This window comes from Syngnathoides biaculeatus, chromosome 4 (assembly GCF_019802595.1).
Source record: "Syngnathoides biaculeatus isolate LvHL_M chromosome 4, ASM1980259v1, whole genome shotgun sequence".
Lineage (NCBI taxonomy): Eukaryota > Metazoa > Chordata > Actinopteri > Syngnathiformes > Syngnathidae > Syngnathoides > Syngnathoides biaculeatus.
The window spans coordinates 2115297-2142189 of NC_084643.1; the positions used below are offsets into that span (position 1 = coordinate 2115297).

The 26893-nt window shown below is 42.2% G+C and overlaps 1 protein-coding gene, 1 long non-coding RNA gene and 1 pseudogene across 12 annotated transcripts in view; 2 read left to right on the forward strand and 1 right to left on the reverse strand.

The window, feature by feature from the left end:
- LOC133499338 (uncharacterized) overlaps positions 1-23821 on the forward strand; it is a 52835-nt gene extending 29014 nt beyond the window's left edge. For all 3 annotated transcript variants that reach the window (XR_009794628.1, XR_009794626.1, XR_009794627.1), the window contains 2 exons: positions 22925-22987; positions 23681-23821. This is a non-coding gene — a long non-coding RNA (uncharacterized LOC133499338). The remainder of the gene's footprint in view (positions 1-22924; positions 22988-23680) is intronic.
- Positions 16944-26893, reverse strand: part of pbx3b (pre-B-cell leukemia homeobox 3b) — a 66025-nt gene continuing 56075 nt past the window's right edge. For 2 of the 9 annotated variants that reach the window (XM_061817256.1, XM_061817253.1), the window contains 3 exons: positions 23547-23712; positions 22883-22960; positions 19984-21599 (listed from right to left, as the gene is read on the reverse strand). In XM_061817256.1, coding sequence (XP_061673240.1) covers positions 21553-21599; positions 22883-22960; positions 23547-23712 — 291 coding nt within the window. In that variant the 3' untranslated portion in view covers positions 19984-21552. Of the gene's footprint in view, positions 19029-19983; positions 21600-22338; positions 22452-22615; positions 22961-23052; positions 23056-23546; positions 23794-26893 lie in introns of those variants that run through there. The other 7 variants (XM_061817255.1, XM_061817252.1, XM_061817261.1 and 4 more) reach the window with 6 other exon arrangements.
- LOC133500105 (5S ribosomal RNA) lies at positions 26293-26411 on the forward strand (annotated as a pseudogene).

A 26893-nucleotide genomic window follows, 5' to 3' on the forward strand; every position in this document is an offset into this window, starting at 1 on the left:
AAGTGAAGGCATCAACATTCTTCTAACAAACCAAAGGCAGATTGAGGCCCCTGGCTGCCAGAGCTGTAACAAATGGGCCAAATCATTGTCACAAGCCATGTTTCTTTCTACTTTAACGTGGTTACATGACTGCGGGGACATTTATGGACTGTCTGATCCAGTGCTGGCAGATTAAAACTAAATCAAGCCAAACCAGTTTAAAGCACTTCTGTGACAAGTCAATCTGGCACATACAACATTTAAAAACAAACATTTTATTAACGGTAAAACAACATTCTTTCTTTTTTTTTTTTTTTTTCCTCCCCAAGACCTGATTCAATATATTTTCCCCAACATGTTTCCCCCCTGAGCTGAGTACCTTCTTCCTGCTTGTGGAAATGGGGTTTGTATTGATGAGTCGGGCCCGGTTATTGATTTGCCATCATTCCTGGTGTGGACATTTTCTGGTCTATTATACTACAGTCGCAGCATATTCCCACAGCAGCCGTAAAGTGGATATATGGACAACCTGACCTTGGCAATATGGAGATAATGAAATATCCTTAATGACCCTTCCTGAAAGATTTTACAGGGTGGACTATAGACTGCCAACCTATGTACAATAATAGTTAGCAGAGGAGTATTTTAGCAGCCTGACTAAATGTAGAGCTCGCGAGACATAGTGGGAGGACTGTTAACTTGTCTTTTTTACTAGGTAAATGTAACCTGCATTTAAGGACACGCAGTCATAAAAAGAATTGTCACGAATGAAAAATGACCGGTGGATATGAAAAGTACACTCGCAGCTGTTAAAATGCCATCTTTTTGTGGTGGAAATCTTATTTGACTGCGATTGGCTGGCATCCAGTTCAAGGTGTGCCGCGCCTGCTTCCCGTTGACAGCTGGGATAAGATCCAGCACTCCCTGCGATCCTTGTGAGGATAAGCAGCAAATAAAATGGATGGATGGATGATGGATGAATATCATTTGACCAATATAATTTCAGAGGGTTTTCTACACAATGTGAAAATAAAATCACTGTCGACTTTAAATCAAAAATGAAATCATCAATATTTGAAGCTATTACAGCAGTTAGTCAGTCGCTCGCTGAGTGGTCAGCACCCCTCATCATTTTCTATGGGGCAAAATTTTCTTTTGTTATTTGGATGCCACCTTTGAGTGATTGTTGTGATGAAAGAAATATTCCAAAATATTTCTGTTTTTCTCCATTGGGTGTCCAAACTGGCCCCATTTGCTTCACAATGAGTAACATATTCTTTTGGACTATTATGCCAAAAATTCCACCATGGTCACATCAAACCATCATTTATTTACCACATACCTTTGGTGGAATATTGTGAAAACATTAGAATTTTTTTTTTTCTTCAGAAAACAAACAATCTTGATCCTTTATCCCAGAGGAGACAGACTGATTAGTTTGAAAAAGAGATTTATTTTTAACATAAAGCAATTGTTCTCAAAATGACTCCTCGTTTGCGTAATAATTTGTACAAAATTATTTAGTTGTACAGTATATTTAAAACAAAATGCACACCTACTGTATATGTGGATAAGTAGTGATAACTTATTGTGGAGCATTTCTGGCTACCAACGAATAATATTTAAATAGCCTGTACATCAAGTGGTGTTGCAGAGAAAATCAGTATATTTAGATTGAAACAAAAAAAAAAAAAAGAAACTATATGGCTTAAGTACATGCAATGATTACAGTACGTTTAAGTATGCAGTTACGATTATGAGAGTTCTTGGGAGAAAGTTCAATAAACATTGCTCTAAGATTTGCTTGAGGAACTACAAATTTCCATTTCATGCACATTGTTCCATTATACTTAGACAACAACTGTATGTTGTAAAAAAAAAAAAAAAAACAGAAAAAACAATCCAATATGACCTCTTAATAATTTAAAGAGGTAACCTTCGTGATGGATGAGTGTAGTACACTCAGTCCAGATTTAGATGGGCTTTTTTTATTATTTATCTTACAATTACAAGTTCAAAATCTTTATGATTTATAATACACTATTAAACAATTCCTCGAGACATATGACAAGTTTCTGATCCGGATCTGAAATAAGTAAAAAGTAAAAGAAAGGAAAAAGTTGAATCTCTGAAATGTAGCACTGTAGATATTTAGGTGTCAGAGTTGCTTAGGTGTCAGTACTTGAAAAAGGAAGATCATTATTCCCGTGTCATGCTGACAGTTGTTTCAGGGCTCAGTGCCAATAGCAGACGATAATCACAGCCGGAGCGAGGCGGCAATGAACTCGGCCTACCACTCGACTGTCTTCACAACACTTTCATCATTCTCCACTTCAAACACAAAAGCAGCCATCTCCTTTGATGTCATTGTCAAAAAAATGGCGTTTTGTTCGGTTACATTTAAACTCCTCCCCAAAAGCTGAAACCTCGACGGAGCCGTGCGAGAGACAGCGTGAACATGAAAAGAGCAGCTGTGTTGTCTGACACCTGCCTTGTGCGCGCTTCCATCAGGACACAACATTGCCTGCCCAGCTGACTTCACCACCTTCATGTACGTAAAGTCAAGAAATAGCCAAGTGGATCCCGCTGGGAGAAACTCGGAGGGTTCCGAACCGTGAACGATGAGCTGTAAGGTCACAATGATTCACATTAATATTTTATCTGCTTCTTCAATTTCAATGAAGTTGTGACATTTGTTTGCTTTTTTTTAAAGCAGCTACTGGAATACTGTCACTTCATAGTTAATTAGGAGAGACAGGGGGCTCCCAGTCAGTCTATACTACGATTATCATGTGGCTGGTTGTGTACAACGTGGTCTCACCTCCGTTTTGTGGTGTAGCAAAACTTCAGTTTGATTCAAGCAAAGTCGCAGAACTTTCCAGTCAGCCAAAGAGAACCTAGCAGAGGCATCTGGCTCAGCTTGTCGGCACCAACAGACGCAGTTGCTTCATAATGACTATAATCACAGCAGATAAGCAACGAGCGCACGGGAAGGGGGGCGGCGATTAGAGGCTGAAAGGAACAGAAGGAGAGAAAAAGTAATTGGATCTTTTGCAGAGACGTTCAGATGAAAGCCGTTGGCTATGTGGGAGATGCTTTTCACTGATTGACATTTAGATTACAGAGGTGGCTTGTTCGCCATCACGGTCAATAGCTCCTAGTTTACAATAGCACGTACTCCCAGTCTTAACAGCACATACTTTCAGCAGCACACAGCTCAGAGTGTGGACATACAGTCATATAACTATTGAACATGTTCTGAAAAGCAACAGTACCAAGATCCGCAACATGGTGACTTCATGAAATGGTGATCCCAAACCTGTTCATATTGTCATATCCATCCATTCATCTTCTACCGGTTTTCCGGGTCAGGTCGCGGGGGCAGTAGTTTTAGCAGGGACGCCCAGACTTCCCTTTCCCCAGTCACTGCATCCAGCTCTTCCGGAGGGATCCTGAGGCGTTCCCAGGCCTAGCGAGAGACGTAGTCGCTCCAAAATTTCCTGGGTCACCCGAGGAGTCTCTTTCTGGTGGGACGTGCCAGAAACACCTCACCAGGGAAGTGTCAGTGAGAGATCCGGATCAGATCCTATGATGTCCTATAATCATTTCCGTCTATGGTATTTTCGTTGAGATGAAATTGCTTACCACCATCAAAAAATACAACTGAAGAACAATTACCATTTGTGCTGTTGTTGTTTTTTCTGCTTTTGCAGCTACAAACATTAATAGGATTTCATTTGAGCAGCACGGCCTTCCTAAGTGAAATCAAGCATGTTCGCCTCCCATGTTCCAAAACGTTTTCTTATGTTTACATTATGTTCCTTGCTCCCTGACTAATAACTGTTCGGGCCACGATGTACAAAATAGGGTCGACGTGACACAACACAGGGGGACTAAACGGGCAAAACTGACAGGCTGTGATCTCCCTGGATTCCTTGCCAAATTTTTAAACTGTCAAAACATTTGCCATGGATCTCCCAGTGCGAATGAGAAACACAGTCCATCATGGGATTGATGCAAGAGAACTTGGCACCAAGTAAGAAGACCTAACACAACATGGAGGCGGTCCACTGTGGGAGGGGAAGAACGTGTATTTTCCCGACATCTCCTCGCCCTTTTAAGTTTTCTCACGTTCTGCCGCATTTGTTGTGCATTTTCTCCCATTTTGTCATGGTTCTTACCGCAAGCTCAATTGTACGGTAGAACATTCAGCGCATTCAATCACTACGCATCTGAGCGTGTGATGAATGTGTTGTATCCTTCCACTGGAACAAAGGAGACAATATTTTGGACAATTCCATACTCCTAGCTTTGCGGGGAAAGCTATTCCATTTCTATCATCGCATTGGACCAGTGCACAAAGCAAGGTCCATAAAGATATGGATGAGAGTGTTTGGTGTGGATGAAATTGACTGGCCTGACCTCAAGCTGACAGAACACCTTTGGAATGAATTAGAGCGCAGACAGTGCCAGGCCGTCTTGTCCAACATCATCGATGTGTGACCTCACAAATGTGCTTCTGCAAGAAGGTCAAAAATTCCCGTAAACACCTTCCTAAACCTTGTGGATAGCTTTCCCAGAAGAGTTAAAGCTGTTGTAGCTGCTAAGGCTGGGCCGGCATCTATCTAAATTAAACTGGGTCGGGTTCCTTGGAAAATCCTTCTTATTTGGCATTCGATGATGGACTTAATCGTGTTTGTCAATCATTCCACTCAAGGAACTGAAGCATAATATTAAAACCGTAACATTTAAGTCCTTCTCTGGAGGTCAACATTCAGTGGGCTGTTTGTACCACAGCCACTTCATGACCCCCACCCATACGCTATCAGCCATCACAACTCCTGCATTGACACAGGCCAGCATATCCTTAATGTTGGAGGAATCATATATCGCCTTGCTGACACCCTTCAAATATATCACGGATTAATGATATATCACGGTGAGAGATCTACAAAAACCATTAGTAAGCCTGACACCCTGACGTCAGATTTTAAAAAATTTCCAAGTAATCTTTTTGATTTATGAAAGTGTGTCCAGGTTCATCGGGAGTGATTCCAGATTTATCACATCCTGGTTAGAATTATTAATGATTTTCAATTTGTAAATCTGATACTGCCATTTTCAGAGGAGCTCCGCGGAATCACCAAAGGCCGACATCCCAGCCTGAGGTTTAGCTCCCCTTGCACGATTACTTTATCAAAATACAGCAATTTTATATTTCACTTAGTTTCCGCTCTTGGAGAGCCGTCCAAGCCGCCTTCATTTCTCCCACCTCACGTACGTCCGCCGCACGCATTTTTCAAAAACCGCTTCTAAACACCAGAGCGGCCACGGCTAATCTTCTGAAGTTACACATTGCACTATTAGTTCCAAGTTCCTGACACATGCACTTTTAAGGACCCACTGTGTCAACATGTCAAATGAGCGTGGCCGGCAGACGGCTGTGCGTTGCAATCTTTCTCACTGTTGATGAGCAGCACAGCAAAGATCATCATCCCTTTCCAAAGATAGCCGAGAAGTGTTGAGCTTTGCTTTAAATGTCACGCCAGTGCATCTATGCCTCAGTCCGACGGCGCAATCAGTTGTTCGTGAGCGCTCCTTTGTGTGGCATATGCCCACTCGGACATGACTAAGAATGGCACTTTGCAAGTAAGCACGGATGAGGACCGTGGACGACGTGCACGGCCTTGACACCTTTTGCTGAAATGAGCTTTTCTTTCACGGCAGCCGTCAAAACAAAGCACTGGACGGGCACAATCAAATCACAAAGAGCTCACATGCAGGCCGGCGTGCGGCATTTACTTGAAATGTTCTTTTCTATAAATAATCGCCTCATGAAAATGTTGCCGGGCTTTTGCGACAGTTGCTGTTTACACGTTTACTTCTCTATGGTACATCTCACTTCGATGGAAATCAATAGATGTGTGAAAGTGCTCGATAGCCCTCTCCAGTCCTTGTCTCGGATAAATACATCTCTGTTATGCCACATCCATGATTCATTGCCGATCGTGCCAAAGTAAACGTGTTAGAAATAGAAGCTCTTTACTTATTCCAAAGACTCCTTGTTTACCGTGCCATGAACAGCATACAGTGATATTACTACTAATAGGCTCTGCGAAATAAGACTAAGGATTAGAAATCATGTTTTCTATACAAAAGGAAGTCCCGGATATAATAATTACATTTCACACATATAGATGACGCTATGTATAGCCGATGGTAAGTTTGGGCTCGTTTAAAGAATGAATGTCTCTGAAGAAAATGTGAGAAAATTCATCTAACAAGCTAACCCATGCAGATCAGAAGTATTTTTTTTTACAGTGTTTTTATCAGGTTATATTGTGTTTTTTTTTTTTTTTTTTATTTGTGTGCTCTGTGCAGCGACACTTTCAGGATGCCGGTCTTCTCACAAGCTGCTGGATGACAAATAGCCTCCTGCAAAAGCACATAGTCTCCCTTCTAAACAGTTTTGTATGGATTGGAGAAACTTGATTTAGCATCTTAATTAGTGGCCGGATATTGTGACTTCCCGACAGAACCAGGTTAACGCTTTCCTGGTTTAACCAGGTCTTGTGCTACCACAGGCAAACGAGAATTGGTCATCACAAATGCAATTCTACTGGCTGGTCAAAAGCAAAGAATGAGTTGTATAGAATTTCTTGTCCTTCTGGCTAATTTTCTTCTCGAATTATTCTATATCTTAGTGGTCTTATTACTGTCGGTAAAATTCCACATCATACCTTAAATGGGCTAAAGTGTGATGGTCAGATGCATCTGTAAAGCAGTCATTAAATACGTGCAGCACAATTTGGTTTGTTATGCCTACATAATAAATCACTTCCTCATTCAGGTTTTGTGTGAAGTAATGCCCAAATATACACCCAAAAACTCATACGATATGCACAACCAAAGGTTTTCTGGAAAAATATGGCTCAAAATTTGAACAAAAAATATATCATCATGACGCTTCAGCAAAATGAGCAACAATGGAAACCTGTTAGAACATCAAAAATGTCTGGGTGCTCAATGCAGTAATACAATACATTACAAATCCAATACTAACACAAATACATTTGCACTGCAAATTCGGTATATAAATACGGTACATCTATAACATTATACAAGAGTTATGTATTAATCAATACCTACAGTATAAATCAATATTTAGTTGCTATCACTCTGCAAACACAAGAGTGAGTGGTTTTACTTCAGCTATATGAATATACTACAACTCATAAAAATAAACCAAAATTTCATTATATTATAAAACTATTATAAAAGATATTTTTAAAAAATATTACAAAACTGAGTTTCCCACCACTCTCATCTAGTTTCTAGATTTGAGTCACGACGTGTGCAATTCCACGATGTACAACATTTCATACACTCCCTATGTGGATATGATGTGTTTATGTATCTTCCATCTATCCATTTTGTTTGCCACTTATCCTCACAAGGGTCGCGGGGAGTGCTGGATCCTCTCCCCGCTGTCAATGGGCAGGAGGCGGGGTACACCCTGAAGTGGTTCCCACCCAATCGCAGGGGACATGGTGACAAACAGTCGCACTCACAATCACACCTAGGGGCAATTTAGAGTGTCCAGTTAATGTTGCATGTTTTTGGGATGTGGGAGGAAACCGCAGTGCCCGGAGAAAACCCACGCAGGCAGGGCCGGGATTGAACCCGGGATCTCAGAACTGTGAGGCCAACGCTTTACCAGCGGAACCACCGTGCCGGCATAATGAAAAATAATTTTCCCTATTTTATATTCTATTTTATAAAATCAAAAACCCTTTCATGGCGGTGGTTGTCTTGATGGTCTTTGCGAGGTGATTGGACTCACAGCTCTTGAATGACTTATTACAATATTGTGGTTGGATAGAGAAGACTGCAGAAAGTAGCAGAACTTCATCAGTGTCAGACGAGCAGTGATAGTAATGAATTCCAGCGGTTTGGTACGACTCCGTGCCAAGGACTTGATATTTACGCAGCCGAGAGCTCTGGGCGTTGATTGAAGCTCGACGACAAATACCGCACAAAACACGCTCATTATGTAAGCACTCTCGTAAATGATTGCTAATCAAATAAAAGAAAATGATGTCCTTGTCAGTTTTGCAAATGAGAACCCAGGTCAAACGCAATCCCTAAGACAGCAATTTATTGCCAGGTTCTATTTTGTTATGAGGTTGTGAGGCAACGAAGCCGATCATTTTGTCCGTGTACAATAAATGACCTTTTATTGAGAATGTCAATAGGAGGATCTGGTTACCAACGTTGAGTGAGGGGGAGGAACTTAATTGCTCCCAGTGAGTGCAGTCTGAGGACTTGATTAGACCTTGAACCACTTCTCATGTTTTTCATTTGTGTGGTGACGACCTTCCTCCTGACTCAAATCAGCCGGGCCCATTCCACGTCTGGCGCTCTCTAGAGATTCATGCCCCAGTGACTCCGACTGCTCCCTGAGCTCACTTGATTCTGCTACCTCTGAGTCCTCGAATACCTGTTAGCTCTATGAATAGCATACATCAGATTTATATTTGTATTGGAGTTTTTTTTTTTTTTTTTTTTAATTCATTTTGTTATTTGCAAGCTGGGGGTACGCATTTGAATGTCAGTCCACCGACCCGTATGAAAATAGAAAACATGGAAACTAATTACCAAATCATAATCGTATTGTAAATAGCAGCCCAAAACAATGTGTGTTTTGTTGTTGTTGTATTATTATTGGTAAGATTAAGGTGTGTGTGAACATCCTGAGTGATGATGGAGATGTTTTCGTTTACGGGCGGCGGTCTTTATTAGATCAAGGAGCTGCAACAGAAAAAAAGAAGAACATGAAAATCACGATTACAGCGCCCAACTGACCCACCTGCCATTAGCAAGATGAATTAGCCGGGTCCGTGCTAGTGACAGCAGCTACGGAGGGGGAAATGATCCTGGTGCCGCGAAGACTTGGACTCGCAGACGGCACCGGGAAGCAGACAGGGGCCAACGGACCCCAGGGACGTGAATAAGATCAACACCTTCACTACGGCTGCAATTGGGTAACGGTGACGAAGGTTCGCTCGGGTTGCTATCAAAGGGAAGACATAACCACATCATTTACTGTCTGAGGCACAATTTAATATACAGGAAAACATTTTTATTCGTCGTTTACTAACCAGTCCCCTTTTAAATGTTTAGGTTACAAACCAATTCTATGTATCTGGTCTGTTTTCTTAAAGGACAACTTGAGCTTTCAAAACTCTATGTTTTAAATTTACATATCTCCTTCAGGCGGCACGGTGTGTCAGCTAGTAAAGCATTGGCCTCACAGTTCTGAGGACCCGGGTTCGATCCCGGCCCCGCCTGGCTGGAGTTTGTATGTTCTCCCCGTGCCTGCGTGGGTTTTCTCCGGGCACTCCAGTTTCCTTCCACATGCTAAAAACATGCAACATTAATTGGACACTCTAAATTGCCCCTAGGTGTGATTGTGAGTGCGACTGCTGTCTGTCTCGATGTGCCCTGCGATTGGGTGGCAACCATTTCAGGTGTACCCCTTCTCTTGCCTGTTGACAGCTGGGATAGGCTCCAGCACTCCCCGTGACCCTCGTGAGGATAAGCGATAAAGAAAATGGATGGATGGATGGATGGATGGATGGATGGATGGATGGATGGATCATTACACCTATTTTGAGCCAGATGCACAAACTCAATGCAAAATTCCTAAATTAAGTTAGAAAAGGTCCGCATTTTTACAAATCTAAAAATTACAATCAGCAATAAAATGTAAATATTGTCATTCAACACAATAACAAGAAAAACTAAATTTGTATGCCATGTTAATATGAAATTCTTTATGTGGTAGAACAACGCATGGAATGAGTGTACAGTATGATAAATTTGACTTCATGCCAGTGGGCTGCTTATTGTCTAATTTCTGCCTCAGTGGGATCGCGGTCTTGGACTGACATCATCAAGGCTTGTAGTCAGCCGTTGTCTCCGCAACATTAGGTGCCAACAACTTTTTTTTTTTTTTTTGGGGGGGGGCAGTGCTTTGGCTCACTATTTTGTTAAACTGTTGCTAACATGCTACATTGTGTCTTTGTAGACCGAGAGAAAGCCTATGACAGAGTACCAAGAGAGGAACTGTGGTCCTGCATGCGCAAGTTTGGTGTAGCGGAGAAATATGTTAGAATAGTACAGGGCATGTATGAAGGCAGTAGAATACCGGTGAGATGTGCCGTAGGTGTGACAGAAGAATTTAAGGTGGAGGTGGGACTGCAGCAGGGATCTGCGCTGAGCCCCTTCCTGTTTGCAGTAGTAATGGATAGGTTGACAGATGAGGTTAGACTGGAATCCCCTTGGACCATGATGTTCGCAGATGATATTGTCATATGCAGTGAAAGCAGGGAGCATGCAGAGGAACAATTGGAAAGATGGAGACATGCACTGGAAAGGAGAGGAATGAAGATTAGCCGAAGTAAAACAGAATATATGTGCGTGAATGTGAGCGGCGGCGGAGGAGGAGGAGTGAAGCTCCAGGGAGAAGAGATAGCGAGAGTGGACGACTTCAACTACTTGGGGTCAACAATACAGAGCAATGAAGGGTGTGGTAAAGGAGTGAAGAAACGGATCCGAGCGGGGTGGAACAGTTGGCGGAACTTGTCTGGTGTTCTACATGACAGAAGAGTCTCCACGAGGATGAAGGGCAAAGTCTATAAAACAGTGGTGAGATCGGCCACGATGTACGGATTAGAGATGGTGGCACTGAAGAAACAAGAGGAAGCAGAACTGGAGGTAGCCGAAATTAAGATGCTGAGGTTCTGGCTTGTTGTGAACAGGTTGGATAGGATTAGAAATTAGCTCATTAGTGGGACAGCCAAAGTTGGATGTTTTGGAGACAAGGTGAAAGAGAGCAGACTTCGATGGTTTGGACATGTCCAGAGGCGAGAGAGTGAGTATATTGGTCGAAGCGTGCTGAGAATGGAGGTGCCAGGCAAAAGAGCGAGAGGAGGACCAAAGAAAAGGTTGATGGATGTTGTGAGGGAGGACATGAAGACTGTGGGTGTTCGTGAGGAAGATGCACGACATAGGCTTAGATGGAAAAAGATGACACGCTGTGGCGACCCCTAATCAGGACAAGCCGAAAGGAAAAGAAGACATTACTAACATGCTTTCAACTACTAATCGAAATGCTTTACGCACACAGACAACAAATGTCTCTCCTGCATATACAGTAAATATAGCAGATTACTTTAAATTCATAATGTAACGAGGGTCCTGCGGCGTGGCTTACTTAAGATGAGACAAAGCAGTATGAAGGAGTTTGCTAGCTAAAGTTGTTCACAAATAAAGTATGTCCTCCGTAGAACTGATCTGTACTTGTTCTGCTCTGAATCATAGGTGGCCCAAAGCTGTCTTGATAAATAGCTTCTCCAAGCAAGTATGGTGTATGCTCTCTGACACTATAGGTCACATAACCTTGTTGTCAGGACTAAGACTAATGCAATGTGAAGTGTCAAGTTATTATACTGAAACTAGACTGCCGAGTGCAACCTGAGCCACTGTGGTGATAGCAAGTGGGAGAACAAGCCAAGGTGAATGTAAAAAGGTCATAAAAGGGGAGATACGGAGCAAATGAGAGGGTATGGATGGAAAATCCTCAGTGCTAAGTGGCGCTTGTTGGATGGGGTGGGGGGGGTAACGCCGCACCGCGGGTCTCGGTGGCCGGCGTAAATCATAATTGGGCGCCGGTGCGTGCGCAGCACAATCCCGAATTCATAGCCGCACATCATTTCAGGCAGGCGATGCGTGTGCGCGTGTTTATTTCGGGGGAAACTAAATAATGCAGTAATAATCCTCTTCACCCTGTCGCACGAGCAAACGTCGGCACACCTGTCAAGAATCTGCACAGCGCTGTCTGTTGAGAGAGTTGCAAGGAGAAAACATTGTATTTTTACAAATCTCTGTACTGTAAATTGTCTGCAGATGGCAAAAACAAGGCACAGCTGTTAATGCGGTGTGAAACACAAACTATGAAATATAAATACATAGCCTGGGACTGAGAACAAACTGCATCGCGCGCAAATCTAATGACTCCTCATTACACTTGGGAAGTCTGTAGCAACATGCGCTAGATGATCCAGGGAAAGATTTGTCCAGATTATTTTTTTGTTTTGTTTTGTTTGTTTGTTTCTGGGAACTACTAGAATCAGTTAATTACAGATATGAAGTCATATCTCTCAATAAATAAATCCTCCTTGCCAATGCTATAAAATGGAATACGTGGTGTATAAGATTATTGATTTTAAATATACAGTACTGTAATCATTATCGGAGGACCACTGTCCAAGAAAATAATATTTTTCATTTCTGTCTGAAGATTTGCAAAATGAGCCATTTTTCATTGGGGCCCAAATCCCTGGCAGCACCCATATGCATAGGCTAATTATAATAAACAACTATCACACAAAAATGTCTTTGTTCTTTGTAAATTAATGAACACTGACGTATTTTTACCATCTGTGACCAAAAGAATCATAATGGCTCCTCCTACCTGATCATCCCCTCCAAAAACCAAACATGAGTTACAGATTGTTGTCATTTTTCATGCAAACATTCAGAATTATGAAATATTTTAGCTATCAAAATATCATTGGTAATGATCAAGACTGCCTGTGGTGGCCGAAGTCTAACACCAGGCAACTATATTGTGTACTTTATACAATATGTATAATGTATATCCATATTATTTTACGACTGTTTGAAGCCCGCTCATATATGCAACAATAGTATGATATAATTGTTTTTTATTTCAATATTCACAAGCGCTGTGTTCATGTAACAGATTATAACACGGGTTTGTGAACAATGCGCGATTGGCAATAAATCAACTTGAGAAAGATACGTTTTATCTAATTGAATAAAACTCCACTTTCATACTGTACAGTAAATGATAGTTTTCTAATTTAATCGACACTTGCTTGGTGCTCATTGCTAATGCAATTCTAAATCTCCATATTTAATGATGCGTGCTTTTCCGAGTGCATTTTACTTACTTATATTGTCATCTTTAATGAACCTACGAGAATTCTCTAATAGGTATCCTCTCAGAAAATGTAATGCCTTTATTTAAACGGTTCTGGGCCAATTTTGCTGAGTACAGTACTTACAGTATATATGCCAATGCTTGAAGTTGGGCAAGTAAATATATCTTTTTTTGTAAAAGTATATTGAACTAATAGATTCTAATGCAAATGGCCGAGTTGAGCAGTAATGGACCTTAAACTCCAAATGCTTTCATATTTTTTCCTAGTACATGCTCATGCATATACAGTATGCAGTGTGTTATTAGATAACAGCATTTAGCTTGTGTTCATCAACTTGGTGCGTCACGCAGTATGGACCTTTCCAATGGCAATCTTAAGCTCCGCCCCATTAGCCATGTCCCACAAGCTTTTAAAATGGCGATTGAACAGAACATGTTTGAAGTCGATTCTCTATCGCGTATTCCAGATAATATTGGGGTCTGTTTTTTGCCAAATGCGTCAGACTCGGTCAGGTTTCAACTATTTCATGCAAGGATATGTACACGGAATTAAGATTTTGGACGGAGCAGGACGCAATGTCAGAGTTACAGCGAAATGATGGCGATCGATGCAAAAAAGTTTGACGCCTCACAAACTTCATATTGAAATCCAACAGGATAAAATACTGGAATTGTACTGCGCATGAAAAGCAGAGTGAGTACTTTTTACTTGGAAAGATCACGAGTAATATCGTTGTAGTCTTTATTAGTGAATGGGCGTATTCATTTGACTTGGCTCGTAATGGAACCCAGTGCTCGGTCTTAAAAGTCTGATGTGATACAAATTGGCAAATAGACATTACTCTTGCATGACACGGCGCATTTACGTATCACAAACCCGACTTTTTGGCATAAAACATGACACACTTCATTCGGCAGGTCAGTGATACACAAAGTGAAAGTTGTCCTCCTGCAATGTATAAAGCAGTGATAATGAAATCAAACTCGGAGAAGATACTTCTCCCTCACTTGTTTTCAAACATACAGCCTTGTGTTTGTTGATATTGTTCACATTTAGTTGAACGTGCGCTCTTCCTGAGCCCTAATCCATCGTAGAAACTTTGTCAACTGTGTTTTAGGCTTTGGAAAATTAATCAACCGGGCCCCTTGTAACCTAGCAGGATAGCTTTCATCAGAATTGCACGTTCCCCAAGAGCATCTGAGGACCATTTTCTTTGGAACATTAACTTTTCCAAGCGCACACTACTGACAACCAGCATTGCTTGTGGGACAATACGCCGAGAGGGGCGTATCAAGCCAGGGGTTAAGACAATGTGGCTATCTGATTGGCTATTATTGTTCGAGTAATTGACAGGTCGGAAAGGTCCATTACGGGAATTTTAGCAAACTTCACCATAAATCAATCAAAAGCCTTTGATGTCAGAAAAATACTACAATGAAAAGGGGAATTGTTCTTATCTTCCAAAAATAATCAGCAAGTACGTTACATTCCCACCTCCATCGTGACGTTGCACCGTAACACAACACAAGGGCCCAAAAAGCAAGTTTGAATTGGTTTGCTATGGAAGAGCTTGAGAACTCTGACCTGGACCTGGTCGAAGACCTTTGGGATGAATGACAACAGAGATAGAACGTCAGGTCCTCGCTCTGGTCCAGCATCATCAAAACCTTTCCGTCACCAAGGTTCATTTGGATCATTGGAGAAAAATACCACAAAGACACTTTTGGGGAAAGTTGAGATAGGGGAGCAAACGTGTTTTTTTTTCCCATGTTCAATTCCTGTAGATACCTTTGTCCATATAGATTAAGTATTAGTGGATTGGGTGTGTCTCATTCCAAAAGATGAGATCCTCAACTCACAGCGTAGTTCGTTTCCGGCGTAGGGTGGTTTTGCAAGGCCCAACACGTTACAGTCTACGGTTTGTCACGAGCTAAGAGAGCAGTCCAGCCATAATTACAGTCAATATGACTTTGAAAACCACATGTAAAGCATAATTGATAAATGAGAGAATGACAAATTTGAAGAGAAAGAAAAATTATTCCTTATCTTTACTCCTGTGCTTGGCTAGTACATTAACACAAATGTCATATGTTGAAAGACGAAATACGTTTTTTAATATGTGGGGATTGTGTCATAATCATAAAATGTCATCAAACAGGGAACCACTGCAAAGATGTGAATTTCACAAAAAAGCATTCAAACAAAGTTTTACAATGCTTGAACAGACAAATACGCTCTCATGGGAAACCGCCCGTGCATTGCACTTAAATTAGACTCAAGCTGTTCCATCTCTTTCCTGCCCATCCTCACTTGGGCTAAAACCAAAGAAAATGTTTTACGTGCCAGCGTGAAGTCTATTGATAGCAAAATGGATGGTGTTAACTAACCAGGTGGGTTGAGCTGAAAACAGTCCCAGTGAGTGAGCAGGAGAATGAGAATAAATGGATGTCACTTTCCATGTGAAATTGGTAACCCATGATCCATTAAGTCCACAGCGACCTAAACGAGATTTCAGGATATTTCAGCGAATGGCGCTAATATCAGCTCCATTACCGACTGACTGCCAACCGGGTTACATCTTCACCTTGCTTTCTTTCCTGCGCTGTGAATTGCTTCCTCCTACAACACGTACAGCAGTGGTCCCCAACCTTTATATCACCGTGGACCGGTCAATGCTTGACAAGTTTTACCGCGGACTGGGGGGGAGGGGTTTCGTAGTTTGTCTGTATTGAAAATCATTTGTATTGTATATCGAATACAATACACATGATAATGAATAATAAAATAAGTATATAATAATGAAATAAATAAAATACACATGGGAAAATAAAGAACAAGAACCAGCCATTCTAAAATTATTTCTCTTTTATCTAAATATACCGTTCAGTTCAACTTTTTTTAAATTATTAAACACTCCATGAATGTTATTTTTCAACAGCTGAAATAAATTTGGCAGTTTGAAACATTTCCCTCTGTTGGCGACCACAGCCCTAGCATTCTATTAACTGGTCGCTAGAGTAACGTTTAAACAAGCCTTCAAAATAAGATACAGATACGCCACGAAAATGAATTTAAAGTGCATGAAAATTTCAACTCACCATAACGCTAAATCAATGGGAGCCCTGAGCTTGTTTTTCTGCAATGAGATGGTCCTACCTGGGGGTAATGGGAGACAATGACACCAGAAGTGTGTTGTTTATGTTCAGTCTATTACGTACTTTTGTTTTGGATGCTGTCGCTCAAAAAAAAAAAAAAACGGTTAACAGATATCTCGGAAATGAGAGAAATCTCATATCACCCTTGTGAGCGATTTCCCCTCTGGATAACCATCTTATTTCCGTGTATAATCTGCGTCCATCTCTTCACAAAGCTCCTCAAAAAGGCGCGAGTTACGTTGTAAGCTCTTCTTCGATCTCTTCACTAGGCCTTTTCCCAATCGAAAATAAAGTTTTCAAAAACGTGTTTTTTTTCGACCTTGTTGGGGTAAATTTGTCGCTGAAGTGACCAAGAACTAACCCAGAGAATCCGGTCATTTTTCAAAATAAAGGATTTTTCAGGCTTGGATAATGAATACAACGGAGCTAATTAATTATTGCTTCGGCGCCCCGGTGCCGATCCGCGGCCCGGTGGTTGGGGACCACTGACATACAGTACACGACACAGCACATGCGATAATGATGACATTACTACAGCAACAGAATACATGACATCCATCACAAATCCAATATAACATACAATGCAGCAATATATATTGCGTGTGAATGCTGAACTGAAATGCTGCAAAACATTTTGAAGCTGGAATAATAAGTTCAATCATTGGAGGAAATTATTGAAGTCATCCTTTTAGGAACTTTAAGAAAGTGCGAAATACTGTATCCCCCCCCCCCCCCCTCGCCAGGGTTAGTTTACGGACCACCCCTGGGATAAGTGAAACCCCACATGACCAAAATACCCTGTTAAATACACCCTAGGCATGTATTCAGTGCACTTGGAAGATTTTTAAGGTATTTAAACACACCTTTGAAACAATACAAACCCATTCAAGCACAGAATTTATTTAAAGAGTGCAAAAGAAGTGGATAACACAAATACTGTAGTACAAAAAAATTTGAATGACGACTGTGATAACCCCCCACACCCCACCCCAGCTTCACACACAAACACACGAAATTTGGCGGGGCCATGATCATATAGTGGGCTTTTAAAGTACCATAAGCCAGAAGGAAAAGAAGAAGGGGAGAATTTTGAAGAATGTAAAATCTAGAGCCTCAATTTCTTATGAGCAATGTGAAATGTATTTACAACATAATGAACTGAAGTCATCTTAATTAGATACTGTACTATTATTATTTCTTATTATTTTTATGGGACTGGTCTATTGTATATAGGGAGTTTGTTTCTTATAATGAGAACAGAAACGACATGCTTTCATCAAAGCAAAAGTTTTATTTGTTTTAAATTACACAACTACCACAAAGAAGACTTTTCAGTCCAGGGTGTAGTCCGGTTAGAAAGCAACACTAAACATTTTTATTACATTTGAATCACTGCCACAAATCATTTGTCATGACTTTTCCGTTTCAGAATCACATACAATAGAAAAAGAGGAAAAAAAATGGAACCCTGTTGAACAGAGCTGGAAATATACAGTTCTGAATACTGAAACTTCTATGCATTACAGTCTTAATAGTGATTTTTTTTTTCAGTTTTTTGGGTATGATTTAGTAATAAGATGAGCAACATTCAAAATGTTTTTTTTTTTTTAGTATTTACAACAGTTTCACTGTTAATTTATCGCAATTTGATCGCACCTCCTTCATAAAAGCCACAGACCAACAATGTACTCGCTCTGCTATTTTTCATGGTATTGTTATCGGATTCACTTTTGTTTTTTTGTTATTTTAAGCTGCAATATAGCAACAGAGTTTTATTAAAAGATTAAAATATACATAGAGAATGAGTAAATTTACAGTGTTGCGAGATGTTTTCAAAACAAGTAAAAGAATCAAAAATAAGTAGGGCTAAAAAAAACCCAACAACAACAAAGAAAGAAGGTAATGGTGTTTAGAGGTAGTATGTGAGCGCTCTAAGCTACAGGAATGGCAAAATTTGTTGGTATGATTTTGAACGGGGAAATAAAGCTGTGATTTGATTGTTAGGATGTTTAAGTACTCTTAAAGTATGTTTTGTACAAGTCTGCGTGTCGCTGGGCAAGTTATGATCAACTGTGGGGGATTTGATGACTTCCGCAAGCAGTACAAAATGTTTACATATGTACATACCAAACGTCACATGATAAAAATATGGGATGGTGTCATGTTATGATAACGCAATCTATTACGCTTGATGCTCCAGACGATGAAGAATCATTGGCTTGTACTCATGTAGACTGCTGCAATGCAAATTAATCCTCGGAAGTAATCACAAAGCTGCCATTGATCTGTCAACAGTAGCAATATTATAGATGCATTAAGAGCTGCTTTAATTCATTTCATCAAAGAATACAAAGTGTTTTCAAAACAGGAAATGAAAAAGAATCGCGTATGCCAGACATTTATAATGTCATGTAAATACACACCATCCTGTATCTTTACTACAGAAGTTAAAATGAACATTTGATGAATATCAGAGGGCTTTTTGATATTTGCGCAGGCAGTTTGTGCGCTTGACCCTGAACAAACGAGTTGATTTACGAAATAAAATACTGAGACCATCATGTAAAGTTGACTCTCATGGTAAAAAAATTCCATCATTTCAACATCCATCACATGTGTCATGTTGTTGTTGTGGGATATTTATAAACCCACAACACCACCCCCCCCCCAAAAAAAAAAAAAACATGAAAAGCTTTTGGAGGTCCTCTGCAGTTGTGCAGCCCGTTAAGAGTCCTTCCCCAGCTTGAGGCTCAAATGCACAGAGAGCGGATCAATTGGAGGTATCCGAGTGCCCGCTGCCGGGCCCCTCTGTCGGGGATATGACTGAAGACGGAGTTGTTGCATCTTGCCACCCTCCATTAGTCTGAAACACAACCAGGAGAAGGCCGTGACATCTCCTGCCATACCATTGCAGGATGCTTTGAAACGCAAAATCGGAGCCAAATTAGCACAATGCAAACACTAAACATACTGTACTTTGAATCCTTCAATGGCGTCTGATCAGATGTGTTCTAGGGGCATCGACCGCTTTGAGTTTAGTCCTTGTGGCCTCATGTTTGCGCTTGAATTTGCTGCCAGGAAGAGTTCGTGGGGCTAACTGCCTCTTATGCCAATGGAAATGCTGGCAAATGCCAACCATGCCGTTTGAATGGCAAACTAAGGGCTGATAGTACGGTGTCAAATAAGATGTTAAAACTCAAAGAGCAGCACTAAAATGACCTTTCGACACGTTTATTACTACTTATTCGTTCAAGTAGGTGAATCAGGCTTTGTAAGAATGTGCATGCCTCGCTCTGTTGCAGAGTCAGCGCTTTTACGACAGTTACTTGAGTACATTTTTCTACGTATGGTTTTCACACATATTTGTTTTCTTTATTTTTGAATTTGACATTATTTACTGATTCACTGATGTCTTTCTATTGCCCGATCCAAAGGCCCGTTGGGTCCATTTCAACACTTCAAACACGCTTCTCTTCCTGAAAAAAAAAAAAAGCATTCTAATGCTTTGAGCTGTCAAATCAGCAAAGAGACAAATTTGTCTTGCGTCCCAACCAATGGGGAGCGACGCCTGAAATCAGCGTGTAAGCCGAGTTCAGCAGCGTCCGGCAGCTTGTCGCTGCATATTCTCCTGCCAGTCAGGCGGAGGGAGGGCTCAGCCGGGTTGAGGTGGGGAGAGCTGAGTGGAAGTGACAAGGCAGGGCCTCGCCAAGAGAGCCAGTCTTAGCCAGCCTGACTTTGCCTCGCTCGAGGCACGACCTAGCCTTTACTGGATCCGTCTACGTCACCATCAACAACGCTAAAGGTTAGGCTATGCTAATATGACTACAAAGCACTTTCCGGCTGAAAACAGAAGCAGTGCGACAATGGCTCATTTGAGAATAGGTTGTTGTTGTTTTTTTTTTTTGTGCGTGCAGATGTGTGACTCCTGATTCTCATTTCTTTTAAATCTGGATTTCATATTTGGGAGAAAGTGAGCATGACTCAGTAGTGCCTGTTGCTATTTTAGTCAGGATTGTGCAAAGCTCCAGTGAGCCACTAGGCACAGGTCTACAGTGCACATGGAAGTGAGAAACCTTGTGAGAAAGTGAAAAACACTTGATCTAGCTGGGGGCTGACATGTCAGAAGAGCTTAAAGTAATAAGGCTTCAGCGGAGACAAAATGACACCGGAAGCTGCCGCTTCAGACCACAGCATTTTCTCGCAGAGAAACTGTTAACTATGTTCCATGCGTGTATATGATGACTCATGTGTGTTTTATGCATTCAATACGAAAAGGCGGCACGGTAGAGCAAATGGCTAGGGTGTTGGCCTCAGAGTTCTGTGGACTGGGGTTCAAATCCCGGCCCCGCCTGTGTGGAGTTTTGCATGCTCTCCCTGTACCTGTGTGGCATATCTCTGATTCTGATTCCTCCCACATCCCAAAAACATGCAAATTAATTGGAGACTCTCAATTGCCTCTACATCCAATTGTGTTTGCGTCTGTCTCCTGGTGCCCTGCGATTGCTTGGCAACCAGTTCAGGGTGTGCCCCGCTTCCTGCCCGATGATAGCTGGGATAGGCTCCAGCACTCCCGTGACCATTGTGAGGATAAGCGGCTCAGAAAATGGATGGATGGGTGAATACAAAAAGAGACTGAGCTGATTTCCAGATGTATTGTCACTTATTAATCTGTGCTGTATTTTTTTTTTTTGGGGGGGGGACAATTCTTGTGGACAATGCTACATGGATCCATCCATTTTCTTTGCCGCTTATCCTCACAATGGTCACGGGTACACCCTGAACCGGTTGCCAGCCAATAGCAGGCCACATGGAGACAAACAGCCGCACTCACAATTACACCTTGGGGCAATTTAGAGTGTCCAATTAATGTTACATGTTTTTGGGATGTGGGAGGAAACCGGAGTGCCCAGAGAAAACCCACGCAGGCACTGGGAGAACATGCAACCTCCACACAGGCGGGTCTGGGATTGAACCCGGGACCTCAGAACTGTAAGGCCAATGCTTTACCAGGTGAGCAACAGTGTCACCGACAATGCTACATACATTTTAAAAACATTTAAGCAATGGACATTGAAACAAAAGTGGTGAAGCAACCTATATAAACAGATAATATTACAATCATTATTAGCCTTTGTCAAAAAGATAATATTACAAGCATTATTAGCCTTTGTCAAAAAGATAATAATATTACTGCATCTTAATGATTCACTCACAACAGTAGTAGAAGAAGTAACTAATCTTCTCTTAAACTAACACCCGGTGGCCAAGGCAGGCACACCAAAAGGGGCGGCACAATTAATTGAATATGTGTGTGTTCAGACAGAGTTTTGGAAGGTGTACTCACATTTAAACTATGTGGACTGTACATGGTGTTTCGGCTGAGCGTATCACTGTATCCTGCCGTCTGACTGATAACATGGCGCAGGGTATCCACCTGAAGGGGCAGACAAGGCGGACAAGCTGTTCAACTCGGTGCGCAGCGGCAGGGCAAAGCTCACTTTACACATGCTCGGAGGACAGACACCAACTTGGGTAAAAGAGCATCACAACAGGCACAAGTAAACGTGCTAACCAGATATGAAAAGAAGGCTTCAAGATTTTCTAATACAGAAATGAAATGCTAGCATGATGGAGTTAATTCTATTTGAGAAACCACAATGAGCACAGGAAAAATCAGTAACCTTACAAGTTTTTTAAAGGAACATTTATTACTTAACATTTAATATAACAGATTATATAGCATAAATGTCTAAATTGATAGTTTTGCACAGTTGTGACCACTGCGCAGTAAACTCACAGAATGGTGGACAGCAACAACAAGCAGTAACACAATGAGACAAAAGAGGATAGAGGACAGTAACAAAGGGGATCACATTACCCAAAACCCAATACCAACCCAAGAGGTCAAGTCAAAGCCAAATGCATTCACCAAATGTTCACTTTGGGTGTGCGAAATCTAAACAAATGTATTATATTTTGTCAGCCCAATCTTGCTTCCAAAAAATGATACAAATCAGTCGCCGACACCTCACTGAGCAAATGCGGGCTACACTGTTTTCCTCCGTTTGCTTGAACGTGCGTCGGACTGCACTGTGGATGGCTCAGTACACAGGCAAGACAAGCACAGCTCTCTGGACCGGCACTCAGGAACTGTCCCTGATTGTTAATCCTACCTGTGACTGTACATTGGCTCCGACTTGTGCCCCTTGGTAAGAATCCCCATTCAGACTCTGCATGCTCAAGAACATGTCCCCAGAGTTTGGGAGGTTAAAAGAACCTGAAGAACCTAGAGAGGGAAAATGTAAGTAACTGAATAACATGAACGGGCCATAATAGGACTGCACAGTCACACAACCACGCGCACACAAAACGCATACGTGCCTGGATAAATGGGACCCAACTCAAAAGAGACAAATGCAAAATATGACAAGATACTGGGGGGGGGGGGGGGGGGGGGGAATGACCATGAAGCAAGCAACTACCAGAGAGGAGGAGAAAAGCAAAAGAAGAAAATAAACAAACAGATGGGGGACTGAGGGAGGTTTTAGATTTTGACCAACATGATGGGCACAGATGAAGTGGGGTTCACACGCTACATGTGGTTGGTCGCTTAAGCTCCCAATTTGCTACACATCTACAACTCGCAATCTAGCACTGAGCGACGGTATCACACGGTAAATGACAAGGACAGTAAGAAGCTTATGAAAAGACCAGTACCAGTAAACATGTTGGTTAAAAGAGTGTTTTTGCTCTCTGCAGAATCCAGCTGAAATTCTTCGTCTTTCATCTGGAATCCTGGGTGCAAGAAAAAGGGACCACTTCGTAAGCTTCCCGAACCCCCGACGCACTTCAGCCCAGCGCGAACCGATCACATTCTGCAATTTTACCCGCTGCGCCGCGAGCGGCCTTTCGTCATTACACAAAATGCAAACGGTGCCCGATATAATCCCAAATGCTGCCGTTTACACTTAGATAACCAAATAATGCGCCACCATTCCATGCGACTACGTAGCGTTACATTTAAAATGACAGGAGGTTGACAGAAAAGTCAGGGGAAAACAAATCCCTTGGCAACATTCAGATATGTTGTTTTTGTTCTATTCCAAAAATACACGTATTCTCGGTTCACAAGTCAGGAACGCTCCCTTTATGCATGAGTTTGCTTGGCACCGAGTGTCTTATAGACGGGAGACACTGTGATCCCCAAGCTGGGAGCTGAGCTTGTCACTCTCGCCTGTGTGAATGGGGGACGCGGGGGCAGGGGGGTGGGGGTGGGGTTGGGGGGCGTCAGGTTAAGGCCTGAAGTGTAGGGCAACTCTTTATTCTTTTTCTTTTCTTTTTTTTTATTCATCGCTCTTCTTCATTCCACGGGAGTGCCTACCGGAGTTGGGTGTAGTAGGGGAGTTTGCCTGGCTGTTCTGCACCGCGGCGGCTGCAGCGTGTGCCGCGTTTACGGCGGTCTTGGCGGCGTACAGGTTGGCCTCCTCCTGAAACTTGCCGATATTTTTCTTGTAGCGGATCCGCTTGTTGCCGAACCAGTTGGACACCTGCGTGGGAGAGCACAAAAGGGGAGGAGCAGAGGAGTCAGACGTCAAGCAGCCACAGCAGCGTGCACTTGAGCAGTGTGACTGTTTCAAGATGTCATGTTTGGGTCCATCAAGTACCCAATTCCCGGCCCCTGCGGCAACGTCCACTGGGTACACAAGCTAATTAAGCCGTAATAAGGAGCCACTTGTGTCTTCTCGGGGATGGGAGCCTGACGTGCTCTCAGCTCCGTCTCCTGACAAAACCCAAACACGAGGGGCCCCTGCCGCCTCGACATGTCCGCTATTGCGTGGCTGGCTGTTAAGGATGCAGCCCTCCCCTCGGTGACACACACACACGCACACACTCGCACAGGCGCGGGCAAGTGAGTCGGGGAACAATCGATGAATAAATGAATGCAAAGATAACAAATGCAGAGTTGCCAATCTTTGTCTTTGTGTCTTTTTTAAATGTGGTTAGACATCAAAATTTGCAGTTTCTTTGTTTAATACAACAAATAACCTTGGGGGGGGGAGGGGGGGGTGAACTGCACTATATACTACAAGGAATCTTTGTGTAAGCGCAACGAGGCTGTTTCCCCAGCACCTTCCAATAATCTACGCAGGTACGTCTCAGTAAATTTCAGTCCTCATATTGTTTCATTGTTACGTAACATTCTAGTTTTGAGAGATGGTGAATTTGGAGCTTCGTTAACTGTCACCTATAATCATCAAGATTATTCCAAAATTTTACATTGACTCTGACTGTCTGAAGTGCATCTCAATATGTCTAACCTTAACCCAATATGATTTTTACCTTTCGAAATGAACTCAATGAAGCTTTTGAGAGTGTTGTAATTTATTGAGATGTACCTGTACATACTTGGCACGGTAATGTTTGACCCCCAACCCACCCCCCACTTTAGGGAGGTTTTATTACAATTACAGTTTTCATACAAGATGGGGTATATGACTATTACTATTTTTAAAGTTACCTGTTTATGTGTACGTATTTCAGTGAGAGCAAATAGAGGTCGTACAATACTTTACTTTGTCAGTCCGTGTTAAATGATTGTACTTTTGGACAAATTATATTGAACAGGAAGGGGCACATGTTAAGACGACGGGATTGGCCGGGTAAGCAAAATGACTTAAAATTCAAATTGCATAGCGAGAGCCTAAAAAGTTGTTTGAATCCTGTGTGTAGATGCTGACCCTGTGAGAGCAGAATAATGATGAGATGATGCGTGCTTTTAATGCTTCTATAAATTAGAGTGCGTCATTGCTGCGCCAATCCCCCACCCTCCCACCCTCTCACTCCACCTCACCCCCGTTCACTCCATCTCGCTGGCCTCGCAGCCCACCGCTGGACCAGCCAAAGAGCAGCTGCCCCTAATGACGCTTTATTTAATTTCCACCCATGTGCTTAAATTTTAATATCCCCAGCAGCCAGCCAATGTCGTGGCATAAAAAGTGACTGGATTTGCAGGACAACAGATCATTTCTATCCTGCACGTCACAGCGCTCTAAATCTTTAATATCTAAGCAATTAAAATTAATGACCATTCAGGCGAGACGCACTGTCGGCAGCGGGGTTTCCTTGACATCAATTGTTTGATGGCTTTACCTAGAGGTTAAACTAACAAGCAAGGTTTAATTGGAAGCAATGAAAGCCCTGGCTTTCATCCTTTTTACTTAACCTGCTTATAGTGGAGTGGAATGATCTAATCGTCACCTTTTTTTTTTTTTTTTTTTTAAACAGCCCACAAACATGAAATCACATAAACGTTATATCTCTTGTCTCACTGAAACTTTGGTTTTAATTAGCGAACACATTCGTGATCAAGTGTGACCTTGATGTATTTCAATTTGTACCGCACTCCAACCAGCAGTCCCGCAATTTGCCGGTTAAACGTGGCCATGAAGTATTTACAGTTGGAGCGAAATCCATTTCCGTGTTGTGCCTGTCCTTTGTGATAACGTGTTAAAATGAGTCCGGTGCAATATATAAGCCTGAACGGGCACATCGTGGCGAAGCCTTAAATGCCACATATTTTCTTCTCCTGCCCACTGAACACCAGCTTTAGTGCTTCTCCGGGTCAGCCCGGTATCGAGCAGTGGCAAGGTGCGGATCACAACCTAATCTATAGCGCTAAGTCGCTTCCATCTCGGAGAAGGCCACGCGTCCAGTCGACTGCTAAGTGAGGGCAGAGCCGGGGCGTGAACAGCAGAAAACCTGACATCAGCAGCCTTGGAGCCAGTCATCGTGTAATCAGCGTGCGGACTGCTTGCCAGAACACAATAGAGTTGCTCCACATTTTCAGGCGCTGAGGAGCTGTTATATTCTACTTCGATCCATAACCCTACGTAAATCAGTGAAAAAAAAATGGATCATCTTATGATGATGTTTGGACAACCTTGAATTTCCCAAACAAAAGGAGCATTTTGTGATTTGATCCCACCTTTTATGCAAGATCCATCAATAATGAGTGAGCAAACAGTTTTGTTTCTGGAAAACAGTGGTGAGTGGCTCCATAGAGACAATAAAAAAAACTAAAAAAATAGTGAGTTTATTTTCAAATTGTACAAAATATGCCTCTGGGTGCTTACGGGCATGCTACCCTGAGAACGCCTCATCTCGTCAGATCCCGGAAGCTAAGCGGGTTTGGCCCTGGTTAGTACTTGGATGGGAGACCGCCTGGGAATACCAGGTGCTGTAAGCTTCTCTCCCCGGCTAAAATGCAGAGGGGGTTGCGTCAGGAAGGGCATCCGGCGTACAAACTGTGCCAAACAAATGTGCGTTCATCTGAGATGACACGCTGTGGCGACCCCTAACGGGAGAAGCCGAAAGAAGAAGAAGAAGAAGATAAAATATGCCTCTGGAGCATCCACAGTTCCTCAAACAAACATGCATGGTGGCAAAGAAAAGATGAAAACGTTTACACAAAATGTCAACCTTGCTACCAACAATGCAAGGTGTTTCGTCAGCGGTGATCAATAGGGTGAAGCTTGGTGTCGATATTGGCGTAGCGCCCACGATGGATGGTTTTTACGCGACGAACTGTTTGAATAATCAACAAAAACCCAGAAAAAAAAAGAACTCGGGATTGTGACGACTAGTGAGGATGAGCGGAAGATGAAGGAATGGGTGACTTCACCGAGCCCACAGAGTGGCCATCGCGATCGGATTGTGCGTGCGTGGCGC